Source organism: Schistocerca cancellata, chromosome 2 (assembly GCF_023864275.1).
Source record: "Schistocerca cancellata isolate TAMUIC-IGC-003103 chromosome 2, iqSchCanc2.1, whole genome shotgun sequence".
Classification (NCBI taxonomy): domain Eukaryota; kingdom Metazoa; phylum Arthropoda; class Insecta; order Orthoptera; family Acrididae; genus Schistocerca; species Schistocerca cancellata.
The window spans coordinates 259,609,578-259,621,889 of record NC_064627.1 but is presented as its reverse complement, the minus strand read 5'-3'; the positions used below and the strand labels follow the sequence as shown (position 1 = coordinate 259,621,889).

The window sequence follows — 12,312 nt, the reverse complement described above, 5'->3', positions numbered from 1 at the left end:
CCGCTACCTACAACAAAATAACTGCATCGATTTCTTGGCCTCATTAATTTTTACCAAAGAGCACTACCAAATTCTGCCAGTAAACAAGCAGGGCTTTTGAACCTACTCCTTGGGACTAAGAAAAATGATAACAGGAAAATTAATTGGATAGAAAATCTTCGACAAGCCTTTAAGGACCTAAAAAACAGCTTGGTTAATACAGCACTTCTGGCTCATCCATCTTCAAATTTACCTCTAATTTTAATGGTTGATGCCTCAGATCACAGTATTGGTGCACCTTTACAACAAATTAGTTTTATCGGACAGCTCACCACAGACATACGTTACACTATGGGGAAGGAGAACCTCACAGCCGACACTTGTTCACAAACTGCTTCAATCACTATACCCCCAACTTTTACCATGGAACAATTGCAGAAAGCCACCGATGAGACGAAGAGCTTCCACACATTAAGAATACGAAGTCCCTTGCACTTCAAACAATAATGTTGCCAAATGGAAAAGAACTTGTTTGTGGCATAGCTAGAGATATGATTTGCCCATTTCTTCCTCAACAACTACGACAAGGAATTTTCAACTCGCTACACAATCTAGCTCACCCTGGTGTTCAAGCAAGCATTAATTTGGTGAGAAAGCACTTAATTTGGCCCTCACTAAAAAAAGATGTGAAGGCCTGGACTTCAGCATGTATTTCTCACCAACGAAGTGAAGTCTGGAGAAACACCAACAGCGTAGTGGGAGATTACCCTCAAATGACAAGATTCAGTCACATCAATGTGGACATAATTGGGCCCCTATCTCCATCACAAGGCCATTGCTATTTACTATCAATTATTGATCTTTTTTCCGATGGCCAGAAGCAGTTCCATTAGCTGACATCACAGCAGAAGCAGTTTCATTTGCCATAGTTTCAACATGGATATCTCATTTTGGCATGCCTCATATCATAACTATTGATCACGGAAGGCAGTTTGAATGTCAACTTTTCAAATTTCTCACAAGCACACTGGGCATTGTCCACATTAAAACAACAGCATATCATCCTGCAGCAAATGGAAAAATTGAATGACGGCATCATCAGTTAAAATCTGCTTTAAAAGCACAGATGTCTGATGACTGCTTTTCGGAGCTTCCTCTGGTTCTGTTAGGGCTTTGCTCCTACATAATCCTGCAAGTCAATACCTCGCCAGTGGAAATGGCTTACGATTCAGCAAGTAGATTACCAGGAGCATTCCTCAGTGAACAGAAATTAGTAACAGAATGTAATCAGCATGTTATGCCCTTAGAATCCTAACATCAGTGTGTAACATGCAGTGCCTTTTAGTTACATATTATTCACATGTACACTCAATTCTTAGCTATGAGAGTCTTTTTTGGAGAGCAGATGCACAAAATATGAGCACAATTTTCAAACTCCAAAAAAGAGTCATAAGAATGATAACCAAAAATACTAGCTGAGCTCATTGTAAAGATCTGTTCAGAACACTGGGGATTTTAACTGCTCCATGTGAATACATTTACCAGTCAGTTGCACACATCAAAAATAAAATTGGTAATTACTGCACAAACAGCTCTGTCCATGACCACGCAACAAGAGATAGACTCAACATACATTTAACAAGAAAAAAATAAACATAAAACTCAAAACAGCATTTTCTACCAAGGATTACAACTGTACAATAAATTACCAAAAGAAATTAAAGAAATTGCAAAAATACACTTATTTAAAAAAGCAGATAAAAAGTACCTGTTATGCAATACATTTTATACATTGAAGGATTACTTAGCTAAAACAGAGTAGGTGTTTGATAAAAAAAATTATACAAATAAATAATAATGATTATAAAATATCCAACATTCCACATAACACCTTCACTTTATGTTTTTTTTTTTCTTCCTTTCAAGAAATACTTGCCCCCCAAGATAAGCATGTCACAATAGTAACACCTCTTCCTCTTTCTGAGCTCGATATCTCACTCATTATGGAAGGATGCTGTGACTCAGTTTTTCAGGATAACAAATGAGAAGTTGCAGTTGCAGTACAGTAAATTGCCTGGAGATCACCAGTGTGTGTGTGTGTGTGTGTGTGTGTGTGTGTGTGTGTGTGTGTGTGTGTGTGTGTGTGTTTTATGAAACAATGTGTGTGTATAGCGTGTGCAGTGACTGATAGTGAGATATGAGTGAACAATGTGGCATTACATTATTTAATAAGTCATTTGTAAAAAAATGTATTGTATACCAGGAGTAAATCTAGTGATTGACTCTAACTAGAAGTCTGTAAATGTGTGTGTGTACGAATTAGCTTATTTTAAATTGATCTAAATTTGTAAATACTTTGATATGTCCTATATCCTTGTAAAAAGAGATCTACGGATGAATAAAGCTACCACTACCACTACTACTACTACATGCCAACCTTTGTCTTCAAATTGAAGGAATAAATGAGGAGCCTAAGACCAGTTCCAACAGAAAATCACGACCACAAAAAGATCTTTATTTACCCACAAATGATGACAAGCAAGTTCATCTTCGTTCAACATTATGCTGACAGAACACCACTTCAGCCAACATATGACAGGCCATATCTAGTTCTGTCTCGCGATGATAAGCACTTCACGGTGGATATGTCAAGAGGAAACTAAACTATTAGCATTGACCAACAAACTGGCCTTCTTTCTGACAGACTTCACTTCGGACAACGTGGAAGACACAGCAGGAGACACCACTTTGGATATTCCATCACACTCCATTCCGAAGACTGTCAACCTTCAGAAGACAACAGATAGCAATCAAGCCAATGCACCTTCACCACGAATTGCAGATCAGGTAGACAGGTCACCTTCCCTCAAAAATACATGGATGCTGTCACTGTGGAGGGAGTGTGTGGCAGACTCTAGTGTTAATACTTGTAAATTATATCTCTGAACTTTGTTTACATTCCTTTTACTTAGGAACTGTTATTATCTCTGATCTCATTCACATCTACAATTTTGAGTGTTCATTAAATGTATAAATACATCATTTCTTATCTTTTATGGTCCTTCTACCATAAACCATAATCCCATCCAAGAAGTAAAACACGACCTCAATCAGATTCTCAAGGCCTCAGGTCCATCCATTGACCTGACACCTGAATCCATTTCCTTCCTCACACCAGCAACATCACACACTCCTATCTTTCATTTAATCCCCAAGCTCCATAAACCCAACCCCACAAGACTCCCTGTTGGTTGACCCATTGTGGCTGGATACGATGCTCCTACAGGATGAACCTCTGCCTTTGATAAGCAGTACCTCCAAACTATTGTCCGTAACTGCCTTTCCTACATTCATGATGCTGCTCACTTGTTTCACTGCATCTTCACAATTCCTGTCGTATTTCACCAGAGTTCTAGTTGGTCACTGTGGATGCAATGTCCTTGTACACCAACATCTGCCATTTCCATGGCCTTGCAGCTATGAAATACTACCTGTCCTAATGTCATTCTCATACCAAACCCACCACCTCTTTCCTAATCTTGTTAACCAACCACATCCTGACCCCACAACCAGTTCACTTTCAAAAGCCAAATCTACAAAAAACGCCATGGTATTGCCATGAATACTCACAAGGCACCATCTTATGCCAACATATTTATGGGCCAGCTGGATGAATCCTTCCTATCCAGTGAACACCTAAAACCTCTTGTAATATTCAGATTAACTCATGACATTTTCATGATCTCTACACAAGGCAAGGACAAGCTTTGCTCTCTCCTCCATAACCTCAACACCTATTCTCTAATTTGCTTCAGCTAATCGTTCTCAACTTGTCGAGCCATCTTCCTAGACGATAATCTCCACTTCTCACTTCTCAGATGGCTCCATACATATATCTATCCATACCAAGTGCAACACAACCACCAACACTACCTCCACTTTGACAGCTGTCACTCTTTCCCCATCAGACAGTCTCTTCCTTACAGTCTCACCATCTACAGTCGAAAGCAGGAGTTGTTGACATATACCAATAATCTTACCAGGGCTTTTAATGACAGACTATTTCCTATCCAGCTCATCCACAAACAAATCTCCCATATCATCTGATTCCATGTCACCAGTAAACCTGTTAACCAGCCAGCAGCCAGTGGTCCTCTCATCACTCAGTATCACCTTGGACTTTAAAAGCTAAACTACATCCTCCACCAAGAGTTCAGCTACCTCTTGTCAAGTCTAGAGATGAGGGATATCCTACCCACATCCCTCAAAGTAGTGTTCCACTGCCCATCCAATCTTCAGAATGTACTTGTCCATCCCTATTCCAATGTTGCACATCGTGGATCATTCCCTTTTAGTCAGCCCAGGTGTAAGACCTCACTGACACACCCATCCACCTACTGCAGGTCAGTCACAGGCATTTCCTACATAACGAAAGGCATGGCCACATGTGAAAGGAGCTATGTTATGTATCAGATATGCTGCAGTTACTGTACAGGGTTTCATGTAGGATGACAAGTAATCAACTGTCTACTCGCATGAATGGCCACCACCAAAACAGTTGCAAACTGCAAACTTTACCATCCAGTCATCAAACATGCTGCACACAACACAAAAAACTTCAACTGCCTCTTCACTACATGGGCCATCTGAATACTCCCTTCCAGAACATGTTCTCTGAACTACACAGATGGGAATTGTCTCGCCAACACATCCTGAATTCTCACAAACCCCCAGCCTAAATCTCCCCCAACCTTTTCTCACTGCCCCACTTCACCTTTTACCTTCTCTTTTCTTTTCTTCTGTCCACATCACTCCCCCCACCCCCTCTTCCTCCTTTTCAGTTACACTACCTTCTCTCCTCCCTTCATATTCACCTCTCTCTCCTATTCTCCCCTTCAGTTTCCACCCTCTCCCTAATCTCTATTTGCTGTACCCTCTGTAATCTTTTCATCTTGTGTGGCAGCAGTCACCTGTCCAAAAACCTGCCTCTTTCCAGCTGCCCCCTCTCACCTCCACCAGTTTTTTCAATAATCAAGTATCAATAATTAGTCTTGGCATAGCCATTGGGATGTGCATTTAGGTGTCTGTGCAGTTGGTTGTGAGAATGTGTGTGTATTTTCTAGAAAAAAGAGCTAGTGCTTGAAAGCTAGGTTGATTGCCATTTTCTGTTGCTCCTTGCACCAATCTGCTATAGTTGAATAGTTTCCTTTCCCTTGATTTCCTTATTGCTCCAACAATTCTTTTTCTTACAAGATAGTAGTGCAACTAAGAGAGCACCAGTACCTCTATTGTCCCACACTTCAAACAAGACTAAATAGTGTCATTACTTTACTGAGCTATTAAAAGAGCTTCAGTAATATAACTATGGTTGCTTAGTGATATTATGAGCTTTGGTTGCTCTCTTTGCTTAAAACAGATTATTTAAAGCTGTGTATTTGCAGCCTTCCAAGATTCCTAATGAATGTGGCTAACAAGAAACATTTGCTAGTGCGAAGAACTGTCAACTGTTCAGAAATCACACACGATTATACCTGATGCTGAATATTATTCAGTTCCACAGTAATAAATTGTGACATTTCTTACATCAGTGATAATTGGATAGGAAAAATAAATAGACCATTCTTTCAAACTGTCTAGAAACAATATATTTCACATTTGTGGTATATTTAAACTGAGACCAATAACACTGCAGAATCCTTACAATCATTTTCACTATCAAGTGATGTTTAAAACTCTCATTAGTATCTGCAAGGGCCATAAGCTCTGGACTTATAATACACACACGTATTTACAACACACACAAAATGTGACACAAACTATACAAACAAAATTATAATTTACCAATGAAATACATCTCTATGAAGTTAGAGAGTATAATGCTACTCAGCACAGGATAGGCAGGTACAAAAATCATTATCACAACAAACGCTGTACTTACATTTTTGCATATGTAATTTATGAACTGAATCAAAATGGGTTTGTTCACATGTGTCCACAGTACACAAATTTTTCCAAGGGCAAGAAAAGTGAACAGCAATTAAGTTAAGTTGCTTGACAAAAACAAATTACTCATAATGAAATGTATTTTTGAAACACATTTAGAAAGGCAGTATGTTCATACATGGAACACCATTTCCTTAAGGCTGCTGAATAAAACCGCTGAGCCTTGAAAAGTATATATACACAACCTTCTGCAAAAATACAAAACCTTTCCAAAAACAGTGCAAATACTGAAGTAATTTCATCAGTAAAACACCATTAAAAATAGTCACCTTAACTTATAAAGTGAGCAGTAATTAGTTTCATCATTTCTGATGGAAAGAGAAAAAAATAAATATTTCCGAACACTGCAGTCACTATTTTGCGCCATGTCTTTCAGGAAGTATAAAATAATAAATATTTTTTCATATAAAATGTCTATGAAGTAAAAAGAAAGTATATCACAAATCTTGAGTCACTTTGGCCCTGTTGTCAAGGCAATATCTCCTCCCCCCCTTCCCCCCATTCTCCATAAATGTACATGCACACACAAACACACCACACATTCGCGAACATTCTTCGAAGTACAAAACTGCACAGTGTCTTCCTAATATACACATCGTCAAAATTGCACATCACTTTTACATTTGAGTTGACAGTGTATGTCACACAGAATCCAACAGTGACTACACGATTTTTAATGTTGAATCTGCATGCAATTTGCAGAGTGTTTTCTTTACACGAAGTGCTGTTAATCTTACAGCTGGGTTTGGGTGCCAGCATTCTTGCATTATCTTCGTTAAAGTCCGTAAAACCTGAAATAAAATATATGATTATAGTATTTATACAAGCACATACTATGATCCAACTACCTCATTTCATAAATTTAACATCTCTCTTATGTTACCAATAATTTTCAAAATAACTTAAAGATGAACATTTCGACAACTCACGCTCAAACTTATTGCTTTGGGAGGTACAGAGAGTAAAAGAGTATGGTGAGAAAAGGAACTGATGGCAAAGAGAGAGAAAATTATACCACTCAAAACAGATTATTTTATAGGATAGACAAAAAATCTATTCACCAACTGCCAGCAGAACACACATATAAAAGACTTGTGATTGGCAAGCTTTCGGAGACAGTGGCTTCTTCTTCATGCAGAATGGTTGAAGGGGAAAGAAGAAATGCGAAGGAAAAGGACTGGACATAGCAGAGGTGGGAATGGATGGCGAAAAAAGTATTTTGTTAACTGAATCTTCCATCGGTTCTCGGTAGAACAACATCATAATAAATGAAAAGCACCAGTTTGCTTTTGTTCTACAGTACTGTAGAGCAAAAGAAACTGGCGCTTTTCATTTATTTGTTCAGATGCAGACTCTCTACAGGAATACACCACCATTCTCACATCAGCCTTCGCTCCATGTAATTACCCCACCAGCCTAGTTAAAAAGCTGATTTTCCAGGCCATTACATCCAATCCTGATACTGCTGATCTTCTACAAAACAGCGTCAGAATACACCACTGGTGACTCAGTATTATCCTGGTCTGGAATGTATTAATCAGTTACTTCGACAGGGCCATGACTTCTTAAAATCATGCCCTGGAATGAGATCCATTCTGTTTGACATTTTGCCCACCACATCTAGAACAGATTTCTGTCGCCCTCCCAATTCGCGCAATATTCTTGTCAGACCCTATGCCCCTTCTGCACCCATCTCCCTACCCTATGGCCCCTATGCCTTTGATGGTCCCCACTGCAAGACTTGCCCTTTGCACCCTCCTACCACCACCTGTAATAGCTCTGTAACTGGCAAAACACATACTATCAGCGGGAGAGCCACCTGCGGGGAGATAGAGAGGGGGGAAGGGGAGAATAGAGAGGGGGAAGGGGAGATAGAGAGGGGGAAGGGGAGATAGAGAGGGGGAAGGGGAGATAGAGAGGGGGAAGGGGAGATAGAGAGGGGGAAGGGGAGATAGAGGGGGGAAGGGGAGATAGAGGGGGGAAGGGGAGATAGAGGGGGGGAAGGGGAGATAGAGGGGGGGAAGGGGAGATAGAGGGGGGGAAGGGGAGATAGAGGGGGGGAAGGGGAGATAGAGAGGGGGGAAGGGGAGATAGAGAGGGGGGAAGGGGAGATAGAGAGGGGGGGTTAGAGGGGGAACTGGGGGAGAGGGGGAACTGGGGGAGAGGGGGAACTGGGGGAGAGGGGGAACTGGGGGAGAGGGGGAACTGGGGGAGAGGGGGAACTGGGGGAGAGGGGGAACTGGGGGAGAGGGGGAAGGGGTGGAGAGGGGGAAGGGGTGGAGAGGGGGAAGGGGTGGAGATGGGAAGGGGTGGAGATGGGGAAGGGGTGGAGATGGGGAAGGGGTGGAGATGGGGAAGGGGTGGAGATGGGGGAAGGGGTGGAGATGGGGGAAGGGGTGGAGATGGGGGAAGGGGTGGAGATGATGTTTTGGTTTGTGGGGTGCTCAACTGCGTGGTTATCAGCACCCGTACAATTACCCAATCTTTGCTCAGTCCAATTTCGCCACTTTCCTGGATGATGATGAAAGGATGAGGACAACACAAACACCCAGTCATCTCGAGGCAGGTGAAAATCCCTGACCCCGCCGGGAATCGAACCCGGGACCCCGGGAGATGGGGAAGGGGGGAGATGGGGAAGGGGGGGAGATGGGGAAGGGGGGAGATGGGGAAGGGGGGAGATGGGGAAGGGGGAGATGGGGAAGGGGGGAGATGGGGAAGGGGGGAGATGGGGAAGGGGGGAGATGGGGAAGGGGGGAGATGGGGAAGGGGGGAGAGGGGAGGAGGAGGAGAGAGAGGTGGGTAGAGGAGAGGGGTTGAGGGGAGAAGGAAAAAGGGGTGGGGGTAAAGGGAGATGGGAGAGGGAGAAGGATAAGGGGGACAGAGGGGGGATGAGGCAGGTGGGAGGAGGGGGAGGGAGGCGCTTGTCGAGCTAGTGTTGCCTTTTAGCTAATTGCAGAGAAAGTACTAACTATAGTTGCCAATGTAACAAACTCATAATAATGAATAAACAACTAATTGTCTGCCCTTAGCAGCTAAAGAGACAGAGAGAGAGAGAGAGAGAGAGACAGAGAGAGAGAGAGAGAGAGAGAGAGAGAGAGAGAGAGAGAGAGAGAGAGAGAGAGAGAGAGAGAGATAGAGTGTGTGTGTGTGTGTGTGTGGGGGGGGGGAGCGCATTGGGGGTGCACACGTTCTCTCTTGTGCACTCTCGCACACACACTCACGCTCTTGGTCTAATGGAGAAGAAAGCCTTTTGGTCAAAAGCTTACATGTTTTACAGTCTTTTTGTTGTGCCTATCTTTGACTCAGCATTGACGCCATATAGTGAGTAGCAGTCTATCCTTTTTATAATACTTTCATTGTTCCATCCTGGGTTTTCTATTGTTTGAGTACACAAGACAAAGTTCTTTAATTTGTTGCTTCCAAAATAGTACATCATCATCAAGTTCTACAGCCACATAAACGGGTTTGTACAGCGTTGTTTTTGGAAGTGTCGAGGTGTAAAAAAATAAACTACTGAAACCAATGAAGATGTAAGTAAGTAAATTAAAAGAACAGTATGCATTAAGGCCACGTAGAAACAGTGCTGACACTCAAGTGCACGCTCAGATAAGCAGATGTGTGCATGTTTGCATCTTTATCTTCACTTCAACACAGGTGTAGGTTTAAGGATGGGTAAAGGATACAACTGGAGATATGCACAAGGAATGAGGTGACAGATTGGGTTTGGCAGTAGGTTGAGAACGATACACACATTAATGCCATGTGTACAGGGATTTTTGTTTTAAAATGAAGTGGCATCAACAGTGACACTCAGTGTGTCTCATTGGAATGACACAAGAACTGTAAAGAGGTGACGGAGGAAGGAGTTTGAAGTCTTTACAGAGGTGTATATCTATCAATGGACACACAGTGGCTCTAGTTGCCTTTAGTCACATTATTTGTAGCACAGTACTCCAACAAAAATAAACTTACCTCATCAGAGTACCACCTCTCTGATATAATGGGACGAATCTTTTTTATGCATACAACTGTATGCATATCTTCAAATGATGGGTCACTTGGAACACAATCATAGTAAGGCAGTTGATAGTCATCTGCTGCAGTGTGTTTGTTACCAGTAACACACCTCCGGCACATTTCCCAAAAAACAAGGCCTAATGAGTACATATCAGCCATCTTAAAAAGCTTCAAAAGCTGTTGTATCAAGTGTTTCATCCAAAACCTCTGGTGCCATATAGCGCCTAGTCCCCACACGAGTATTTGGAGCAATATCAATTTCATTGCTTTCACTGAAAAAGGAAAGAAAAAGATATATTTGAAATGGATACAACACAATAAAGACATATGAACATGGGAACATTACTATATTTAAGCACAACTAAAACAGATAAACTTGGGCGTTTTCAGACTGGAAGCGACAATATGACGTAGCATGCCAGATTGGAACATTTCATTGATTCAGAGACCATTTTCTGCAGAAAGAAATGTTAGAAGATAAACTTTGTAGATGGACGATGTACAACCTTACAGATAAAACTCTAACTGACAATGCAGTTTTGTCTTGATGAAGGTGCTGAATGTCGCATCAACCCCAAGAGCAACCGTCATTCTGGATATTCATCTTATGGTGTTGCAGTTCTTATGTCTGTGCTTGCTATGAAAATAGATGAGGAATTCTGTCTTATGCGAGAAACCTTTTCAGTTTCGTTTTACCCAGACATGTTTCAGCACTTTTTGTGCTATCTTCAGTGGGTTATTTTATTACTGTAAAATTTTTGTTAGAGAAACTTTTGGTACAAATATTCACAATTATAAACGAGTAATACATCATTTGCTTACAGTTCACAGTTGAGATAGGTATTAACAATACGATGCACTGTATGTTGTTTATTACATTATGTCTAAAATTCTAATTACAGCTGTAACTTAATTGGTGAAAGAGTGGATGTATGTCTTAGTTTACATACCTTACATGAAGCTATTGGGTATTTACATCTGTAGCTAGTCTGCTACACAATCTACAACTTGTCATCTGCAAACAGCAAAACTTAATTTTTATTTCTCTGCTTATTATGCATTTACGAACAGAAGAGTATATATCACACTTTTTTGTGTGTAGCTTACGGCTTTGATGTAGTGTTTTCTTATATGTTTTAGCGCGTTAAGTACACTGATTTCTGTGACTTATGGTCATTTTACAATGCACTTCCTACGAATTTTCAAACATGGGCAGAGTTCTCGCCACGATTACATGTTGTTGTAGCTGTGTGTTATTCATTTGTTTCATGGCATGTTTGTCGTTTGAGGCACACAAGTTTGAAGTGTATTTGGGGTGTGTGTGTGTGTGTGTGTGTGTGTGTGTGTGTGTGTGTGTGTGTGTGTTGTTGTTTTCAGGACTGGGGCGAGAGAGAGAGAGAGAGAGAGAGAGAGAGAGAGAGAGAGAGAGAGAGAGAGAGAGAGACAGAGAGAGGGGGAAAGAGAGAGGGAGAGGGGGAAAGAGAGAGGGAGAGGGGGGAAAGAGAGAGGAGAGGGGGGAAAGAGAGAGGGAGAGGGGGGAAAGAGAGAGGGAGAGGGGGGAAAGAGAGAGGGAGAGGGGGGAAAGAGAGAGGGGAGAGGGGGGAAAGAGAGAGGGAGAGGGGGGAAAGAGAGAGGGAGAGGGGGGAAAGAGAGAGGGAGAGGGGGGAAAGAGAGAGGGAGAGGGGGGGAAAGAGAGAGGGAGAGGGGGGAAAGAGAGAGGGAGAGGGGGGAAAGAGAGAGGGAGAGGGGGGAAAGAGAGAGGGAGAGGGGGGAAAGAGAGAGGGAGAGGGGGGAAAGAGAGAGGGAGAGGGGGGAAAGAGAGAGGGAGAGGGGGGAAAGAGAGAGGGAGAGGGGGGAAAGAGGAGAGGGAGAGGGGGGGAAAGAGAGAGGGAGAGGGGGGAAAGAGAGAGGAGAGGGGGGGAAAGAGAGAGGGAGAGGGGGGAAAGAGAGAGGGAGAGGGGGGAAAGAGAGAGGGGAGAGGGGGGAAAGAGAGAGGGAGAGGGGGGAAAGAGAGAGGGAGAGGGGGGAAAGAGAGAGGGAGAGGGGGGAAAGAGAGAGGGAGAGGGGGGAAAGAGAGAGGGAGAGGGGGAAAGAGAGAGGGAGAGGGGGGAAAGAGAGAGGGAGAGGGGGGAAAGAGAGAGGGAGAGGGGGGAAAGAGAGAGGGAGAGGGGGGAAAGAGAGAGGGAGAGGGGGGGAAAGAGTGAGGGAGAGGGGGGAAGAGAGAGGGAGAGGGGGGAAAGAGAGAGGGAGAGGGGGGAAAGAGAGAGGGAGAGGGGGGGAAAGAGAGAGGGAGAGGGGGGAAAGAGAGAGGAG

General features: G+C 42.8%; 1 protein-coding gene across 1 annotated transcript in view; it reads right to left on the bottom strand.

Moving 5' to 3' along the window:
* Window positions 1–5,608: 5,608 nt before the first annotated feature.
* The window catches only part of LOC126161600 (bone morphogenetic protein receptor type-1B), a 183,329-nt gene continuing 176,625 nt past the window's right edge, over window positions 5,609–12,312 (bottom strand). The window contains 3 exon segments of the mRNA XM_049917548.1: window positions 5,609–6,773; window positions 9,955–10,164; window positions 10,166–10,271. Of these exon segments, the coding sequence (XP_049773505.1) occupies window positions 6,645–6,773; window positions 9,955–10,164; window positions 10,166–10,271 (445 nt within the window). The 3' untranslated portion in view covers window positions 5,609–6,644.